This window comes from Rousettus aegyptiacus, unplaced genomic scaffold (genome assembly GCF_014176215.1).
Source record: "Rousettus aegyptiacus isolate mRouAeg1 unplaced genomic scaffold, mRouAeg1.p scaffold_m13_p_6, whole genome shotgun sequence".
Classification (NCBI taxonomy): domain Eukaryota; kingdom Metazoa; phylum Chordata; class Mammalia; order Chiroptera; family Pteropodidae; genus Rousettus; species Rousettus aegyptiacus.
In genome coordinates, this window is record NW_023416309.1 from 15936268 (window position 1) to 15955946 (window position 19679).

Here is a 19679-nt window from a genome sequence, read left to right on the forward strand (position 1 = left end):
AGCATGCTTGAGAAGTCAGAACCCTTTCTGGAGGTACCTTGAGAGACCTGAATTAAGCTGAATTTGGAAGCATGTGAAGGAGTGAGCTAGAGAAAGTAGATAAGGCACCCCGGGCGGAGGGGAGCCAGCAGTAAGTTCTAGAGGTGTGAGAGAAAGGGAAGGGTCGTTGCGTCAGAGGGTGCCTGGGCTGCCTCCTTTGTTAAATGACAATATGCCTACCTCCTCAGGCTGCCACGAAACAACTGTAGGTATTGACACACATTAAGGGCCAGGAAAAGGGCTGCGCCGATGGCTCCCTATATCTCCCCCACCCCCATCTCTGGAGGCTGCCCCTGTGGACCATGGCACTTGGACCCCCTTTAGTCAAAGGAAGGCATTGACAGTAAATCAGAGGATAAGAGCAGATAAGTCAGCATAATTACCCAACCTCCACCAGCCCTGCTGCATTCGGTGATGCTGATATGGCTGTAGTGGTCCCCTTGTTGAAGCCGCCAGCCCCCAAAAGACACACGGACCACCAGAACTCAGTGAGTTATAGGAAACACTCTTTATTCAGCCAGCTGGGTCTGCCAGGGGTATGCAGACCCCAAATGAAGCAGACCCCAAATGAAGCAGCCCTGAAATGTAGAGGTACAGGGTTTTTAAGCCCCAAATCCCATTCTTCATTCTGTCTAAACACAAAGGGCTATCTTTCTTCTATTCACTCCCTGTCAACTCACAGGTCAGGTGCGTAAGCGGGGTTACAGAAGCAGAAAGCTTGTTTAGAATGTTATGTTCCTATAATCAAAGGACTAAGTTCCCATAGCGTTAGCCAAGCAGTAATTTTTCCATTAAGAGTCATTGTTTCAGCCACTATACCCTCTACAACTCAGTTCTTATTGGATGATACCCTGAGTTCCCTAAAGATACCTGTAACACTGTGTTGTCTCCTTCAGGTCCAGGGGCAGTTACCACTTTCCCCTGTAACTAGTTCCTGGGCACCTCACCATTCAGGTAACACTGTGTTGTCTCCTTCAGGTCCAGGGGCAGTTACCACTTTCCCCTGTAACTAGTTCCTGGGCACCTCACCATTCCAAGCTGGTTCTCTCAGTCCTGCTCGCACCTCTGTAAATGGTCCTTTCATTAAATTATCTTCACCATCTGAGCTAAGGTTACCATCCCTTCTTTCCTAGGACCTTAATTGCTACAGTGCCTGGCACATGGTGTATTTTTGTATTAAAAGTATAATTAAACATGTGCTCTAGTTTCCTCTTCCCAAACTAGCATCCTCAAAATGTCTTTAAAAGTACCTATTTTTAAAATTCTATGCCAGTGCTGGAATAAGAAGAGGTCTGAAATTGTGAGGAGTTCCTGAAAGACAGAAAGCCAGTGGGATCAGATGGGCAGGAGAGATGACAGTCCTCAAGTCATAAAAGTGAATGCTTGTGTGAGAGGAGGGGTTAGCTTCAAGAAGTTTCTGGCTCAGAGATATAGAGCGAAGGAGGAGGAGGAAGCCTGGGCCACCACAGGGCATGGATCAGAGCTGGTGGTGGCCCAGAGCTGAAGAGTTTGACTCTCCCTGTGCCCCTCAGTGGTCCCAGGCCAAGGTGGGGTAATGGTGCCCAAGGCAGGGCACTTAGGGCGGCATCTCAGGGCTGTTATACACCTAGCAGCAAAGGGGCACGCCTGTCCAGAAGGGCAGCCACTGACTGGCACACACTACTGTCAGCATGTCTCATCCCTTCCCCATAGTTGCCAGTTCAGGTTGTGCTAAATATGCATAGATCTTACAAACAGGATCACCTGAAATCTCAAGACAAAGATGAATGCACAACAAAAAATCATCAACCACTGACAACATTAAAGACAGCACCAAACTCAATGAAAAAGAAGAACTAACATCCAAAGAGATAACTGGATAAGCCTCAAGTAAGAATAATATCTTCAGAGAGATGAGGTTTATTCAACCCCCCGCCCCCCCAAAAAAACTGGAAATCTTACAAATTAAAAATGTAACCTGTTTCATATGGGTGGAAGGAACCTACCACCCTCCAATCAGAATGGTAAAAATTCAAAACTGACCATACCAAGCGTTCATTAAGTTAAGGAGGCACTGGAAGTCTCCCATGCTGTGGGTGGGGATGAAACTGTTGGGAAAACAGTATGGCAGTTTCTTAAAAAGTTAAATATGCATATACTTCAGCCACTCTTCTCCTTGGTACGTACCCAAGAGAGATAAAAGCATACGTTTACACAAAGACTTGCACATATATGTTCATAAGAGTTTTATCTGTAACAGCCAAAAACTGGAAACAACCTAAATATCCAAACACAGACGATTTCAAGATAATTATGCTGAATGAAAGAAGTCAGATAAAAAAAAAAAAGAGTGCATACTAATAATCCCATTTATATAAAACCTTAGAAATTGCAAACGAATTTATGGTGACAGAAAGCCGACCAGTGGTTGCCTGGGAAGAGGGATGGTACAGGGAAGTCCAGGAAGGAGGAATGACAAAGGGACAGGAGGAAACTTTTGGAATTGACGGATATATCATTAACTTGTTATAATTTCACATGTGAATACCTATGTCAAACTTATCAAATTATATATTTTAAATATATGCAGTTCATTGCATGTCAGTTGTACCTGAATAGAGTTGTTTTCTAAAAACTCATGGAACCACACACACACACGCACACACACAAAGGTATTTTATATTAGAAAAGGAATGTTAAAATGAACAATATTTTTCTGTCACTTTTGAGTATGTCGGATTATACAGAGTACGTCCAAGTGAAAGAGTAAGAGATATAATCAGTAGTCATTTGACAAGTCTTAGTAAATTTGGGGAGCAGGGGCATAGTTTTCAGAAAATGAGAGAGTTAATGACTCCATTACCCAGGTAATAAACCTTTTTTGCAAGTCAGGAATTTTCCAATTCTTTGCTTGTAACAAAATTACAGGAGTACATAACTGAATTGGCAGCTAATGGACATATTTTTCAATGTTTTAATGAGAGATCATGGTGTGATTTTTGGCATATTACTTAGAAGAGGTTCATAAAATCAAGTGGCATTACTCTAGCAAAAATTCACCTCCACCTACTAGTTTATTGAATACAAATTCCCAGAGCCTACATTCATAAAAATAAAAATGGATTATTTGAAAATAATAAAATAGAAAAACTTGCAAATGTAACCAAGAAAAATATGTAAGATACTCATAAACATTAAAATTGAAAAAGGAGACAATTACTGATGCAGAGGAGGCTTTTAAATATTTAGGAGGATAATACATATGATTTCACATTAATAAGTTTGAGATTCTTGACGGAAGATATTCCGCCCATGTATTATTGTGGGAAAATGTTTACCAAAATTGACCCAAGGACAACTAAAAATCCTAAAAATGCTAGTAAACATAGAAGAAATTGGAAATTTTATAAAAGATTCATCCCTAAAAAATGCCAGCCCAATTTTAAGAGTTCTATAAAACCTTTGTGAACCAGATTATATATGAGTTATATGAACTGTTTCAAAATGTTGAAAAAGATAGAAAGCTACCTAACACAATTGTAAGGCTATCACAACTCAAACAACACTAAAAAGGATAATTAATATAAGAAAAAGAAAAACACTTATGAACATAAATGCAAAACTCCCTTTAAAATATCGAATTCAGATTCAGCAAGAAGAAAACATCATGACCAACTCACATTTACTTAGAAATGGATTATTCAACATTTAAAGACCTGCTGACGTACTTTTCAATGTTAACATATTTTTTTAAAAGCTGTCTCAATAGATGCCAAGAAAACATTTTAAAGTTTAAAATCCATTCAAGACTTTTTAAAATTAGCAAACCAGGAATAAAAGGAAATTTCTACAACATGATAAAGTATTTCTATTTGGAAACTAGATCAAGAAATATTTTTAGTGGTGAAGTTATTAGAACTATTTCCGTTAAATTCAGAAAGGAGTAAAGATTATCATATCTCAAACATTGTACAGGAGGGTCTTATTGCATAAGACAAGAAAAATAAATACTAATTACAAATATCGAAAAGAAATTAAACAGTTATTATATTCAGGTAATATGATCATCTATCCCCAAAACCTGAGAGAATTAAGAAAAAAAGACAATTAGAGATATTAGTAAGTTCAGAAATGTGGCCAAATTTAAGCAAAAAAAAAATTATTTTTTTCTTCATTGGCAATGATCAATTAGAAACTGTAATAGAACAAAATTCATAATTGTAAAACACTATTTAAAAAAAACATCAATAAACTCAATGATATCTGGTATGACTTATAGGAATAGGATTAATAATTTTTATTGAAAGACACCAAAGAAATCTATTCCTTAAAAGGAAGACTCAAATAGTAAAAGAATCAATTCTCCCTGCGTTTGCCAATAAATTAAATGTAATTGCTATCGAAAGTTCTTGGAGGATAGTGATCTGGCTCTAGGCATGATGCAATACAGAAACTCAAAGTCAACATCCATCATCTAGGTTGCATTGGCCTTCGCATGTTGGTTTCATCCCCAGATTTGTTTCTCCTCATAGTTATATGGCGACTGTAGCCACTTCCAGCCTGTCCCTTTCAGTTCAACAAAAGTAGTTAAGACTTCCGGGCACTCAGGCAAATGCTCAGAATAAGCTCTGATTGGACTCAGCTGGACAGCTGAGTCACATGCTGATTGTAATGCTTAGGACAATGAGATGGACACATTGGTTCATGCCCTTGTCCCTGTTACTCTTGAGGATAGAAAGTCAGAGATGGTCACTGGAAGATGAATGGATGCTAGGGGCAATGACAATCACGTGTCTACTCTATGGACCCACGTATACATGGGAATCTCATGTGTGACTGTAGTTAAAGAGTTCGGTAAATAATGTCGTGCCAATAGGATATCCACTGGAAAAAAAAATAAATTATATTATCTACCTCATGTCATTCACAAAATATTTATTCTAAACTAATTAAAACACAACATAAAAGATAACGCTGTATCAGTATACAAAGAAAATATAGGCTATAAATACACAACTTTGGATAGGGAAGTTCTGCTTATGAAGACATAAGACATAAAATACAAAATGCATACATTTGATTTTATCATAATTTACAACTTCTCTATGACAAAATAGGCTCCTTAAAAGTTATGAGATGAGATAAACTGGGAGAAAGAATTGGCTGTATATCTATCTATCCCTATAAACGAAACAGATTGTTTGAAAATTTATGCCTATTAATTTAAAAAAGACAATCCAGTAGAAAAATAACTGAATACATAAGAGAAAATCCAAATGGCCAATAAACATATGAAAAGATTGGCAAAATAAAAAAGACTGGTGACCTCAAATGTTGGGGTGGGAATGGGGAAATGGGTGTTTTCATAAACTATTGCTATTTAATTCAGCCCAGAAGATGGCCTCATTTAGTTCAAAGAAAGAATTAAAATTACTTTTGGACAGTGTAGACCCACTGTCACATAGGGTTTATTGATGAGTGAGGTGGGTGGGTGGTAGAAAAATGAAAGAATAAACTAAGAGGAAGTGCAAAGTGAAACTTAAAAGGCCCATGTCATAGATAATCTATCAGTGTGACTCATAGGAAAGAAGCATTTCTTGTGGGTGTTGAGGAGACCTCTTTAAAGTACACAGGGGTTTGAATAACATCAAGTCCGAGAACCACAAGACCTTGAGGGAGGTTTTTCAAAGCAGTCATGCTTTCCCCTCACTACCTCCCCAACCCGCCCCAGCTAGGGCACTCTTCCAGGATTGACATTTCTCTCCGCCATCATGGAAAATGTCAGAGAGGATGCCAGTTCTCAAAGCTGCCTCCAATATCCACCTCTGAAATGAGCAACGGGGTGGAATCAGACACTCTCTGGGCCCAGTGACCCCATGTATAAATAGGGATCATAATACCTTGTGTTATTGTTGAAGTTTTCGAGGTGATCATGACTCTAAACAAAGCCAAACGTAGTGTCTGACAAAGTAAATACTCTAATAAAGAATATAATAAAATAAGCAAAGGTCATTGACCTGGTAACAGATCAGAGCAAGTGTAGACCAAGGGCACAGAGAAATGGAGATGGCAGGCTCTAAGGGAACATGGGTGTCTGCTGATACTTTAAAGCTAACAATAATGTAACATATGAGAAAAAAACGTGTTACCATTTTTACAAATCAATAAGAAAAAGACAAACATCCCAAAGAAAAAGTCAGCAAAGAGCAATCATAAAAGAGAAAATATAAATGACTAATAAACATTAAAAAGTTCAGACCTCACTATTAGTTTAAAAGAAATATAAAGTTAAACAAGTATGAAATTCTATTTTGAATCACCAAACTGGCAAGAACTTTTCAAAAAATGTAATAGGCAGTCTCTCAGGAGTTAGGAAACAGCGTGCTCGTAACTGCTATTTGAGACTGCAAAATAGGACATTTCTAGAGGACTAATGAAGATGCATTTCAAAAACTTTTAAAACGGGTATTCCCTTTCAGGAAATAATCAGGTTTGCACCACCATGCGCAGATTTGGAGGTATCGACTCAGTTCACCACAACCTCCTCCATCCTCCCTCTTCCCCACACCCACATCCATGGGGAAGGTAGAGCAACAATTTCCTGCCCCTCTGGGCACAGTTCGCAGGACAGGTGGCCCCCACACCTGAGATGGGAGTGCAGGGCAGTGCAGGAGAAGGAAAGACAACTTCATCTGGCTGAAACTGTAACATAGGAAGTTGGAAATGGGGGTGGTTATTTTCCCCAAGCAGTGTCAGAGAAGATTGACCTTCACCAGAAAGGACGTGGCAGCTGCCCAGAGAGGCGGGGACAAGAGTAAGGGTGTGCTGTTCAGGTCCTCAGAGCTGCGGACACCAAGATGGGACACCGAGATGAGGTGCAAGATGTTTACTTGGAGAATCTTCTGGGAAGGGTAAAGGAGGAAAAGGCAGGAAGGGCCTTCGGACCACGATGCGAGTCTGACACTGTGGAAGGAGAGCGGCAAGGAAGAGTCCACACTGCGGTGGCCCTGCGGACCTCTGAGCAGACTGACAGGGAGGCCCCACGCAAAACTGCCAGGCAGACAGAGCCACAGGGGGCTTCTGGGCTCTGTTTTCCAGTTTCCAATTCTGGTCACCCTTAGGCCCCACGGCATCCTTACCAAGGCTCTACATTTTTACAATCCCCTTATTTGCTTAATGTAGCTGGGGCTGTTTTCAGTAATATGCAATCCCGGGAGTTCTAACTATTACCTACACAAACGCTTGTGTTTGATAATGTTCTTTGAGGTATTGTTTATAAATTTTAACATTAAAAATAACCCACACATAAGGTTGTTTTTCTTGATAGTTGTCTGGGTCACACGGATATATGCATTTGTAAAAACTCACCAAATGGTACACCTAAGATTTGTGTTTTTTGGACAAGACCTGTGGGTAAGTGGGGGACTACTCCTGAGCACCCCCAAGGGCTTGGAGAGAGACTTTACAAAATTAGTTAAAACTGATTGTGTGCTTACTATGTGCCAGGCACTGTTCTAAAGTTTGACATGTATTCGCTCGTTCATCAGAGGCCATTGACCAGAGGAGCTATTGAAATGTGAGCCAGTACTGCCCATGCCACTAGATGCCCTTTGCGGGCTGGAGAGGGCCTGGGGAGCTTGGGGGACACACCCATGAACACATCACCCACTCCCATGTATCCTCACCCAGACACCCTCACCCCAGGCAGAGAATAGAGAACTGCCACATCCACACACTGCCCGTCTGTCTCTGTCTCTGTCTCTGTCTCTGTCTCTCTCTCACACACACACACACACACACACACACACACACACACACACACCCTGCATACACCTCTACATTTGCATTCAAAAACCACACAGAAGCATTCTAAGACTCTGCTGTGCTTGGAAATAACCCAGGGAGGCCTTCCCTCCCAGCCTGGGGAGATGACCAGCTCTACAGCAATGGGGGCTCTGGTTCCATTCTGATCACCCCAGCTGACCTTGGAAGTATAGCCCACAGGGCCTTGTCCCCTATTCTTGGAAGAGGTTTGGTAGAAGCCTGGGTCTGTGCTCTCTCTGCCTTACTATCCCTACTGCCTCTTTATACAACAATCTCTCAATATAAATGTGTTCAAGCATCTAGGGGCCAGAAAGAGCCAAAAAGAAATTCCAAGAGGAGGGGGTGAGAGGAAGAAGTAGAGGCTGAAGTTCATCTTCCTTCATAGCCCCTGAACTGCCACCTTTTCTCATTTCCCTAAATATAACAATCCTTCACACTTTAGTGTGAATAAGGCTGTTATGGTGCTTTCTTCAGGAGGGGCTCGGCACAATAGCCCTGGGCATCCTGAGTGAAATTGTAAGGCACCATTGCAGATGTGAGGAAGAAGAGAGATGTCTGTGAAAACCCACCTTCTCTTAGAATGGGGAAGGCTAAGGGCAGCTGCTCTTGACTCAACCTGCCCACCTACATTTACTCTGAAGGAGCAGGGACCCCAGCTTGCATCTATGATGCCTGCCCCACATTGAAGACAAATCAGCAGCCAGGCGCACTTCACATTTAGCTGTTTTTAATACTCGAAAGCTCTGTACGGAAAAAAAAAAATCACAAATGAATCCTCACAACATCCCTGTGAGGTAGGTAAGCAAGTATTACTCTCCCATTTTACAGACGGGAAGACTGAGGCAGAAAGGTGACGTGACTGGCCAGTGGTCCCAGCACAGCTGAAAGTCAGGGACAACTGTGAGAGCACAAAGGCTCCCTCCCAGTTCAAACCCAATCTCTGACCCCTCACCTAAACCTTGTCTGCAAAGAAATTAAAACTTTTAACACATGCAAAAATAATAAAAATGAAAATAACAAATTTGAAAAGGTAGTAAACAGACATACAGTAGTTTTGCAAAAGAATTCAGCCAAGATGATCAAATATTTTCCAATACTAGGTAGATATGAACAACTTCAACCTTCCTCTTCTTTCCAAATATGCCCGGGGACACATCCACCTGTTTTTCCATAGAAGTGCATGCACCCGACCAAAGAGAGGCCTCCCTGGCCCCAACGAGTCAGCCCAGGAGGACTGCTTCTCCACTGTTCAACCCCCCAGTCCCCAGAGGAAGAGCTGCAAGGCTCAACTCAACACCGCCTGCCTCTCCTGCCTCTTCTGAACAGCTTTCCCACTGTCTAGATGGAGCAGCAGATCCTGGAGGCCTCTAACTCAGAAGCGCTTAGCCCCTTCTGCTCCCACTGGAATGGTTCTCAGCAAGGACCGTCTGAAATCCAGGTGACTCCTCATACCATGCTTAGCCGTTTCTCACACACTCCACTGTTCACTCAGGTAGCCTAGCTGCCCTCAGGGCAGTGACAGGCGTGGGTGGGGAGGGACTGACGACATACTGGACCATCTTGGGCTGGTGGGAGGAGGTATGGAGGGACCCACAGCTGGGAGCTTTGGCTTCTTCAGTACCTCCCACCTGGGCCTCCAGGCAAAAGGAGCTGGCTCTTCCACAGGGCTACACCCACCTTCTGAAAGTTCTTTCTTCCCCCTGAAAGGAGCTCCCTGATGTTACCAGCTCCTTGGAAACACATACAGTCCTGCCAGCCCCAGGGGAGGAAAGAGGGGAAAGGAAGGCAAGGCCTCTGCCAGACCCATCAGGCCACGCGGTTAGAGTCCTCCTTGAAGCCTCTAGGCTGCATGAAAGGTGAGAAAACAGGGTACAGCTGCCTTCAAGGTAACCAAGCCAAGCAGAGTACTGCCCACTCCCCAGGGAGGCAAGGGCCCCAAGAGCAGTGCTCAGGCAGCTAACGTAGCCAAGAGGGAAAGCAGCAAAAGAATGAAAGAGAAAGAAACCAAAGCTGACCTGTTACTCTGCTCCATGGTCTTGTCAGACTGCTGAGATGGGACAAGAAGGAGAGGATGGAAGTGGAGGTGGCAAGGAGCTTCGTCTGGCAATTTGGGGAGGGAGCTCCTTGGAGGGCTGATGCCAGCGCTCCCGGAAGGCGTACACACTGGGCTTTTCTGGAGGCCATCCACATACCCGTCACTTATAAGGTATGACCATGTGCTAACTGTCCTGTAAAAAGCTCTTTCAGAAAAGGGGTCCCAACCCAACCCCAGTCTCCATGGGAAGCAGGGGGACCATTTCCTCAGGGCCACTTCAGCCTTCATCAGGCCCTACAGCAGGGAGCAGGGACAGGGGGACCGCATCCTACAGGGAGTCCCCGGCAGTGAAGGGCTCCAGGCTGAGGCTCTGCTCCTGCCAGCGGCAGCGCAGTCTCGAGAAAGGCTGGTCCTCCACGCTCTCTAGCTCAGGGAAGCCCAGCTGGTTGAGGATCTCATAGACTCCAGCCTTCGACGCCACCTGGGGAGGACAGCAGAGATACGGGCAGCATTCCAGCATTTGGGTCATCCTTCCTTCACTGGGCTCTGAAGGACACAGGTGAGCCTGGGGCCCGGCACTGTTTCCTACCAGCTCAGCAACTGGAACAAGTTTGTGTTTTGACTGCAATTAACTGCTCTGAGCTTCAATTTCCTTATAATGGACTTAAGAGTCTCTACCTCCCAGGACTACTGTGGAGAGCTCCATAACCACCAAAAGCACGCAGCAGATAGAGAACGGTGCGTGAGGCCAAGCATGCCCTGTGACTGTGTAGCCCTGACACTCCTACAGGGACACTCAGGAGCACAGGCTCCGGGCATTACAGCTGGGGGCCCACAGGGAAGGCTGAGGAAGGCAGCAGGGACACAGCAAGAGCCCTTTGGCTCTGAGTTTCAGCTACGGGCCGCCACACAGGTGGCTTAGCTGGGGCCTCCCTAGACACCCCCCAGGAAGCCCTGTTGTTCAGTGGCCCAGGCCTTGGCACTAGACCCAAAACACCCAGGAATCAGCCCCCTTGTCAACTCACCATCCTGGGGGGTGGAAAGGATGCAGGACCCACTCAGAACAAAGGTCCCTCGGCACCCCTCACCCCCATCTGCCATTCATTCCTAGGAGAGAGGGGCCCTGAAACTGGGAGCCGCACTGCTCACTGGACCAGCAGTTCTCTCCTTCCTTGGCCTCCCCAAACACCCACCACCCAGGTTTAGCTGGGGAGGGGATCAAGCTCCTCTCTAGCCCTTAGCTCCCCTGATTCCCACTCTCTATGCAGAACACAAGCAGAAGTGTCCTGGGTCCCCCACCCAGGGGCTCAAAGAGGAAGCTGAGCCCAGGCCTGCTCAAGAGGGTGACCCCGACGTGGCCTTGGTGTGACCCACCCCCCATCAGGTCTCCTGACTCAACACTCATCTACCCGAGGGCCACGCTCAAGGCTTGTCTTCCGCACAACCACCTAGCAACCACATTCCAGCCACCAGGCACGGCAGTGGCCTCCTTGCCTCCGTTCCCTCACAGCTCTGACCCCACCCACACACCTGCCGAAGCTCATCCCCTTCCTATACCCACTCTGACTAGGGTTCCTGGCTCCCTGTACTTCCACCTGCCTGCCCCATAGGAGCTAATGCCAGCCTTGAGTCCAGATTAGAACTGCCAGGACAGGCTGGTGAGGCTAGGAAGGGCCATTGTCCTGGTGGAGAGTAATTACAGGCCACTACAGAGGAGGGAAGGAGGCCGCTCTCCTGACCTAGAGGTGCCACGGCAGCAGCTCTGCTTATAAAACCAGCCAACCCAGGGGGAGATCCAGGAGGAGCCAGGAGAACCAGCAGAGAGAGATGGTGGGGGTAGAATGCAAGGGCAGTATCTCAGGCCACACATGGTGGTCCTTGGAGCCAACCAACTGGCTCTAACACTGACCGTGAATGAGGTACTTAACCTCTCTCTGTCCAGTCTTCTCCTCTGTAGAATGTGAGAGCAACAGTTGCCATGAAAGGCAGAACTTCCTAACACAAGGTCTGGCAGATGGCCCTACTTGAATCTCATGGAACCCCCACCACAGCCTTCTAAAGTGGTGCTGACAGTATCCACGTTATTTCCATTTTAATGTTGAGGGCTGTAGGATAGAAGCGTTAACTAACTTGTCCAAGGTCATACTGATAGGTGGCAGTGGCTGGGTCACCTTGCCCCTCGCAGGGTAGGTGAGGGCTAACCCATAATGGGGATGTAGCAGCCAGGCAATGTTGGCCTTGGGGTCACATGGAGCAGGGGCCCAGCCTGACACACGGCCCTGTTCAGTGCCCCTCACACCTCGTCTTCTCCCTCCTCTTCATTCATTTATTCATTTATTCCTCAAACTTTTACTGACTGCCTGCCAAGCATAGACACTGTGCTAGGGACCAAGGTCAAACAAGACCACTTCCTGGTCAGCAGGGGGCCTGTCACTGGAGTCTCCACAGGGGATGCTCAGGGCGGCCTCCGCCTCCGCCTCCTGCCCCTCACCTCCCGCATCCAGGTGCTGAAGGGCCTCTTCCAGGAGTCGTCCTTCTCCAGGTGGAGGTAAGCATTGAAGAGCACCAGGTAGACGTAGCGCTCCAGGTACTGCAGGCTCCGTAGCTGCAGCCTCCGGACCTCCTGCTCTGATTTGGCTGCCTTCGCCTGGAGGACGGCACGGGGCTGGAGTCAGCATGGGAGTTCATCTCCCCGCCACACACACTCACACACGGCACACACCACACGCATCACACAGATACCCTCACGCATATCACATACATCCCCCACATATCCACTCAGACACACATACCACCTACACTCACACCATACACACTCAGATACACACTCGCATACCACGTAAACCCCTACACCACTAGACACACACACAACACGTACATATATACCACATACCCACGCACACACACGTGCATATCATACAGACACCCCATACACACACATCTCACTTGCTCATAAACACACACACACACACACACACACACACCCTCTATTGCCTTCACCACCAGGGTGGGGACAGAGGAAGGGACTCAGATGGCAAGGCCAAGGATGTCGCTCCTGCCTGAGAGTCAGAAACCCACTTCCTACCTGGGAAGCAGGTCACCTGGCCTCTCTCTACCCCTACTTCCTCATTGTGAAATTATAACCATCATCCTGTTCTGAGGAGCAAGCAGACAAGGACACAGGAAGGCTGCCACAGGAAGGCTCCGTGCAGGCATTGCGCTTGAGGTGTGGCGAGCCCCTACCACGCGGCAGGCCCCATAGCCCGGACACCAGCTCTAACCACCAGAGAGGACTCTTACCGCCAACTCCTGCCTCTTAACCACCAGAGAGGACTCTTACCGCCAACTCCTGCCTCTTAACCACCAGAGAGGACTCTTACCGCCAACTCCTGACTCTTAGCCCCAAGTAGGGACATCTCCTCCCCAGCCCCACACCCTCCCAGGACTAGAGGAAAGACTCTTGACTCCTCTCTCTTCCAAACCTTTGGGCCTGCCTCAGGGAGCAGGATATGAGGTCTCTCAACAGTGGCCTGGGCTCTGTGGCCTCCAGCTGCTCTGGGGTGAGTTCCTCTCTGCCTGGGCAGGGTGAGAAACCCCAGCTTGACCTCTGACCCTGAATGGTCCCTGAGTTTGCCTGTTTCTCAAATGATTCAGGATCAGAGATAAAAAAAAAAAAAAAAAGGCATCCCTATGAAGCTCAGACCCCAGCCCTTTCCCTCGCCAAGGCTGGGGACAGATCACAGAAAGGCCACCAGGGCCGAGATGCAGCAGCTTAGGGAAGGGAGAGCAGGGCCGGCCAAGCAATTAAAGAGGGGTTCCCAGAAAGCGTGCGATGCAGCTGGGCTGTGAGGGCCTGGGTGGATTTAGAGGGAGAAAGCGAGCGCCAGGTGGGTGGCAAGAGGTGAGGATGGTGCCCAGCAAGCGGGGACCAGAGAGGGGCCGGCCTGGCTAGAACGAGGATGTGGAAGGACAAGAAGGGGAACTCTGCGGGCACCCAGTGATGGAAGCCACCCTGACACCTAGGAAGTTGACTGTCTGCTGGATTCCCAACCCTCTCACGCAGATGCCTGAGCCCCATCCAGACCAATCATGTGAGACTCTCCAAGGGCTGGGCCTGGGCGTCAGGACTGGGGAAAACTCCTGGGTGAGTCTCTGTGCCCAGGGTGGAGGACTGTAGCCCTAGCACTGGGAGCCAGTGAAGGTTTAGGGGAAGAGTGACCTGTTAACAGAACACTCATGGGAAACGAATGCTCGGGAGGAAGAGGACTTAAGGGGGTCCCCTCAAGGTTCCCCTAGGTGTAGGGGTCAGGGGCAAGCCAGGGGCCAGGGCCAGGATAGACGGAGCCAGTTCTCCCCCTGCAGAGTCTCTGCCCCATACCTGACTGTGCCCTTCCACTCACCACAGATGTGCTGCCCACCCTGAAGAGGACACCATACCTCACCTTGCACCCATATCACCAGGGCTCACAGCAGCTTTCTATGATCCAGGAAGAGGATGTGGCATGGAGGCCGTACCCTCAGGTGCCAAGAATATCTGTGGACAGGCACAGCCAGCCTGGGCTTCCAGGTAGCAGGAAGGACAGTCTCCCAACAGCTGGGCCACATCTGGAAGCCTTTCCTTACAGGCGCACAACATCAGCCTCTGGTCACTGTGGGAAGGATCCTGGGTCTCCCTCCACCCCAGACATGACATGGCCACAGTCTCACAAAAGGGGAGCTGGAGTGGGCCTGCTTTGGGGGCCTGTGGCTCCCTACCTCCCACTTCCACCTCAGGTAACTCAGCCTTTGGTGCCTCTGCCATCTTTACTCTTGGGGTAGAGAGAATGGATAGTAACTTGCATACCCAGCCCACCCACTCCAGCTATAAGGAGAGCTGGGGGCTTGGGCATGGTAGAAGGGTGGAAGGTAGACAGAGGTAGGGCCCAGGAGGGTCCAGAGACCCACGGCCAGTGCTCTGACTCCCTTGAAGATATGAACTGGGTTCTGGTTCCTGTTCTGCCGTTTAAACTCTCAGCATCCTCTCACCACCACCCGCCACTTCTGGAGGTGGGGTTGCTCAGTAAAGCAGGGTATGAGGAAGCACCTGGAAACCATTAAGAGCCACAGCAGTCCATTCATTTATGGAACAGCAGGGTGGGCTGGGCTATGACACACATGCACAGGCTCAGCCCGCGGAGACCTGGCGATGATGGTGGTTACGGGGGTGGTGGTGGGGGGGAGTGGAACAGAAGACAGATGCAAAGCACCCAGAGGGGCCGGATCATGGGATCAAGGCAGGGCAGGGAGCTGGACTGGGGAGGGCACCAAAGACGTGATATTTGCGGTGGGTTAGGAGAAAGGGGGGCAGAAAGGTGCCCTGAGAGGGGGAGGAGAGGTGTTAGAGAGCGAGGTGTCTCTGAGGTAGACCGAGGGGAGGAGCATATGGCAGCAGGGGTGGGAGTGATTTGTGGAGGCAACACTTAGAGGCCAAGCCAAGCCATGGCCCTACAAACAAAGGGGCCGATGAAGGCTTCCGGGGGATCTGAGGCTGAGAATGGCCCCCAAGGCTGTTCCGGGAAAATGGGGAGGGGTGCGCCAGGCCTATTGTTTCAACGATCAACAAAGCAACCAAGTGTTCAAAAAACATGCAATTTTGTTTAAAATTGGACCAACAAAAGAGAGAGAAAGATTTTTATCCAAATACAAACTGTGGCAGATACAACGCGGCTCTCATTTCTCTGTGGGCGTTTCACGCTGCACTACGCTGGGGACATTCGCCACCGCCATCCCAGTATGCTGCTCCCAGTGGGCCTGGGGCCCATTTAAATCCATTTTTTTTAGAAAGAAGGAAAGGTAATCAAACGCCTGCAGGCCCAGCAGGCCAGAGCCATTTAACTACTCTCAATGAAAGAGCTCAGGAGAATAGTCCTGAGAGCACGCAAGGCCCTCAGCTCAGGGCTTGGCCTGTGCACACAGCCACACCAGCCCTGTCCTCTCCATGCCCCTAGCTCCAGTGGCGACAGAGGCCTGCTGCCCCCAGAAACACCAGCGAGGATTGGCTCTGAGCAGTATTACGGCTGGAGAGGATAAGTGATTCTTTCTGAACCCTACCGACAAGGCAGGGTAGAATTATCTCTAAATTCAGACCACTGACTGGGTAAAGGTTCCATGGGCACATCCTGCCCAATGTCTGTAATTTAAGACAATGACCCATCTTCCTATCGAGGCCCTGGTTTCCTTAAAATCACCCATGTTGGCACTGTCTGGGGAGGAGGACAGGCCAGCCACCTCCTACTGATAAAAATAGCGGAGCTGTTTTTAAATGGCCTGGCAGGCCAGGCTGTCATTAGCTGTGGTGCTGTGGGCAAGACCTTCTCGACCACTAGGACTGAGCCCTAAAATAGAAGGGCCCTGGGAAAGGGGGCCAGGCGCTGGGCATTTCAGGCCTCTTAAACCTGTGGCCAATAGTGGCTTTCTTGAAGCTCTGCTCTTTACTGGGCCACCCGGCGGAGGCCCACTGAAGCAGGGTTGATGAGCCTCCCCAGGTGTGTCCGGCACCCACTGCATGCCACGTGCTGGGCTGAGCATATCATATCCAGGTCTGTTTATTAGATTCTAATCTGCTCTCCCAGAAACCGTGTGAAGGAAGAGGGATATCGCATTTCACAGGTGAGGCTCTGTAAGGTTAGGTAACTGCCCAAGGTCACACAGTTCCAAGCTGGGACCCAAACGCCAAAATCCCAACTCCCCTATCGCCTTCGTCAACCACTCCCTGCCTCACTCTTGCCTCAGTACTTATACCCTTCCCTTCTACGTGGAATGCCTTTTCCTCTGCCAGCGTGGCTATGCTCAGCTTGTCTCTCCAGGCCCAGGACAAGTCCCCCGCTCTTTTGAGCTCTGAGCACTCCGGCTCCAACGCCTGCCCTTCCCAGCCTCCTCTGTTCCCCAAGACATGACTGGCCTTGACAAGGAAGGGTAAACTGGGGGACAGGCGCCAGATGATAAGCAGGTTTGTATCTCCCTCCTCCCCACCACCCTGAATGTGGAGCTGGGTTGGCACACAGCAGGTGCCCAGCTGGTCAATGAGTATTGACTCCCTAGGCCATCTTGTCTTGTCTTACACTCTCATTGTCATCTAGAACCTAGATTCTCCCACATGTGCACCTGGGAATCCAAATGCAAATACGCAACTACCTGCTCAGGGCTTCTCAAATGCACCAAACATGTCTCCACCGAACCTGCCCGGCTCTCCCCAAACCTGTCGCACCCACAAGTTTACCCAACTTAGTGGCAACTCCGCCCTTCCCACCACTCAGGCCCAAACATGACACCCCTCTTCGACTTTACTTCCTCCCTCAACCTCACACCTAGCCAATCAGGGAATATGGTCAACACTATTCAAAACCGTTCCAGCTGCTCGCCCTCCCCCGCCTCCCCAATCTAGGCCACCTCATTTCAGTGACAACGTGTGACTGCCTCCCTGCCACCAGCCTCACCCTCATTCCTGCTGCCTGTTCTCAACATAGCACGAGCAACTCTCCCAGAACACTTGGTCAGCTCCTCTGTTCAACACCCTGCACTGGCGTCCCGCCAGCAAAGCAGAGGCTGAGGTCCCTGTAACCCCAGACAAGGTCTCTTCTGGGCTGCCCCCACACCCCTGTGTCCTCCAACCTCCTCTCCTGCCTCTCCCTGCTCTCTCCTTTTGCTCCTCGAACACACCAGGCAGTTCTCACCTCAGGGCGTTTGCACGTGCCATATCCTCTGCCTGGATATCAGCATGCATCCCTCCCTCATCTCCTTCAAGTCTGTGTTCAAATACCACCTTCTCACATGCCCCTTTCTGACCCAGACTCTATGTAAAACTACAACCCCCCTCCCCAACAGACATATCGCCACCCCGCTTGCCATGACTTTGCATTGTTCCTTGTGTGTCTGCCTCACTGGAGTGAGCTCCCTGAGGGCAGGGACTGTTATGTTCTGTTCATGAAGCCTCTCCAGTGCTAGCACAGTGCGTGCCACTTAGAAGATACACAATAAATGTTTGTCAAACCAATGATTGACTAAATGCTGACATCTTATATATTTTCATTAAGCCCTTCATCAGACTGTCTAGATCAACCCCGTTGCTTTCCAGAAAGGGAGACCGAGGTTAACGAGGTGAACTGACCTGGCAGGGTCATATGGAGAACCGGATGTAGGCACAGGCTCCAGGACACAGAGCCCCCGAGGAGAAACAAGAGCAAGAGTGGCCAGGCTCGGGACCTGTGTCAATCCAAGCCAGACAACACCCCCTATTGGAGCCTCCCTGCAGCCCTGTCCCCCACCCACTCAACAGGAACAAACATGGCCTGGTGACCTCTGCCCTCCAGCAGAAGTGGAGTCCAGGCGTCTGAGTGGGCAGCAGAAGACAGTCCTCAAAGATGGCTTTAAGGGGCGGGGTCCCAGAGCTCAGACACCACTTTCTCAAAATTTGAGGCCACCCCTCTCCTTGACAGACATTGGCACCCAAGCAATCAGAGCCAGGTGCTTCCAGGGGCTTTCCATGAGTCCTTGCGAACTCTGTCCTCAGGCCTGTGTGGTGGTGGGGCCTAGAACGAAAGGAAGCTTTCTGTATACCTTGTCCCCAGAAAGGGAGAAAATGTCGCTTGGCCTGGTTTTCCAAAGATGTCATATTTTGTTCAGGGCTTTCAAAGTATGCAGGGGCTAAACCTGGCACTGTGGACTTCTCTGTGTGCCATTCATTCAACAAACATTGTGCACCACTAGGCGAGGCTCTGCAATTCAGCACTGACAGGACATGGTCCCAGCCCTCAGAAGCCACTGTCCCTGCATATAACCCAGTGAGTCAGCCTGGTGCCCTAGCCTTCCTACCCACCACACCCTACACACCCCATTGCCACCTAACACCATACCCAGGCAGGTGCTCCCCACCGCCCTTCAAGGCAGGCAAAGCAGTGATAGTGACCTCAGGTGACAGAAAAGCAGAGGCCCATGCAGACCCGAGGGGAGTTACTAGCAGAGCCAGGGCCAGAATTGGGTTTCCAACCCTGGACCCAAGGCTCTTTCAGTTGCTGGAGAAGAGCGCCCTCTCTTGGAAGACCAACAATGTGGACAAAGAAGCAAAAGATAAAGAAGGCAGGGGTCAGGTTTCCTATCTAATCCTACATTGACTTATTTTACTTTCCACCCCTCCACCTACTCTCCAGACAGACATCTGTGGAGCCCTCCTGGAGCCAGGCAGGTTTTGGGAGTTGGGGTTTCAGAGATGCGCCCTTGCACGGCAGAACATACATGAGCATCAGAAAGAGGCACCTCTGGTGACAACCACAACCCTGGCAAGGAGCACAGAGGCAGGGTCGCAGCTGACGGAGTGTGTGCTGGAGGGATGCTCAGGTTGACATTTAAACCATTCCCACGCCACTGAAAATTCCCAGCCTAATGGTACACACTTAGAAACCAAACTCGGTACACTATAGGTATTCGACAGATGCTAGCTGTTGAACAAACCAGAAAAGTACCCCCCAAGAACAGAAATTATTTCAGCTCGGCCTTACAATGGGAAGGAAGGGAAAGCATGAGAGGTCTCAGTAGCTGAGGACATGTGCCCGTGGGCGCGCGCGCGCGCGCACACACACACACACACACACACACAGAGTCTCTATTTTGGCAGCCAATCACCTGCCCGCTGGTTCTAGGTTGAGCCAGATGTGAAAGAGCCTTGGGAAGAAACCCTTTCTTCTGCCGTATTTTATGTGACAGCTCACAGCATTTCAAGGCTGCTCTAATTGCACAGCCTGGGCCCTGGAGACATATCACCTACTGG

General features: G+C 48.8%; 1 protein-coding gene across 9 annotated transcripts in view; it reads right to left on the reverse strand.

Moving 5' to 3' along the window:
• Positions 1–995: 995 nt before the first annotated feature.
• The window catches only part of PALD1 (phosphatase domain containing paladin 1), an 80105-nt gene continuing 61421 nt past the window's right edge, over positions 996–19679 (reverse strand). For all 9 annotated transcript variants that reach the window (XM_016121013.2, XM_016121009.2, XM_016121010.2 and 6 more), the window contains 2 exons: positions 12369–12524; positions 996–10358 (listed from right to left, as the gene is read on the reverse strand). In XM_016121013.2, the coding sequence (XP_015976499.2) occupies positions 10206–10358; positions 12369–12524 (309 nt within the window). In that variant the 3' untranslated portion in view covers positions 996–10205. The remainder of the gene's footprint in view (positions 10359–12368; positions 12525–19679) is intronic.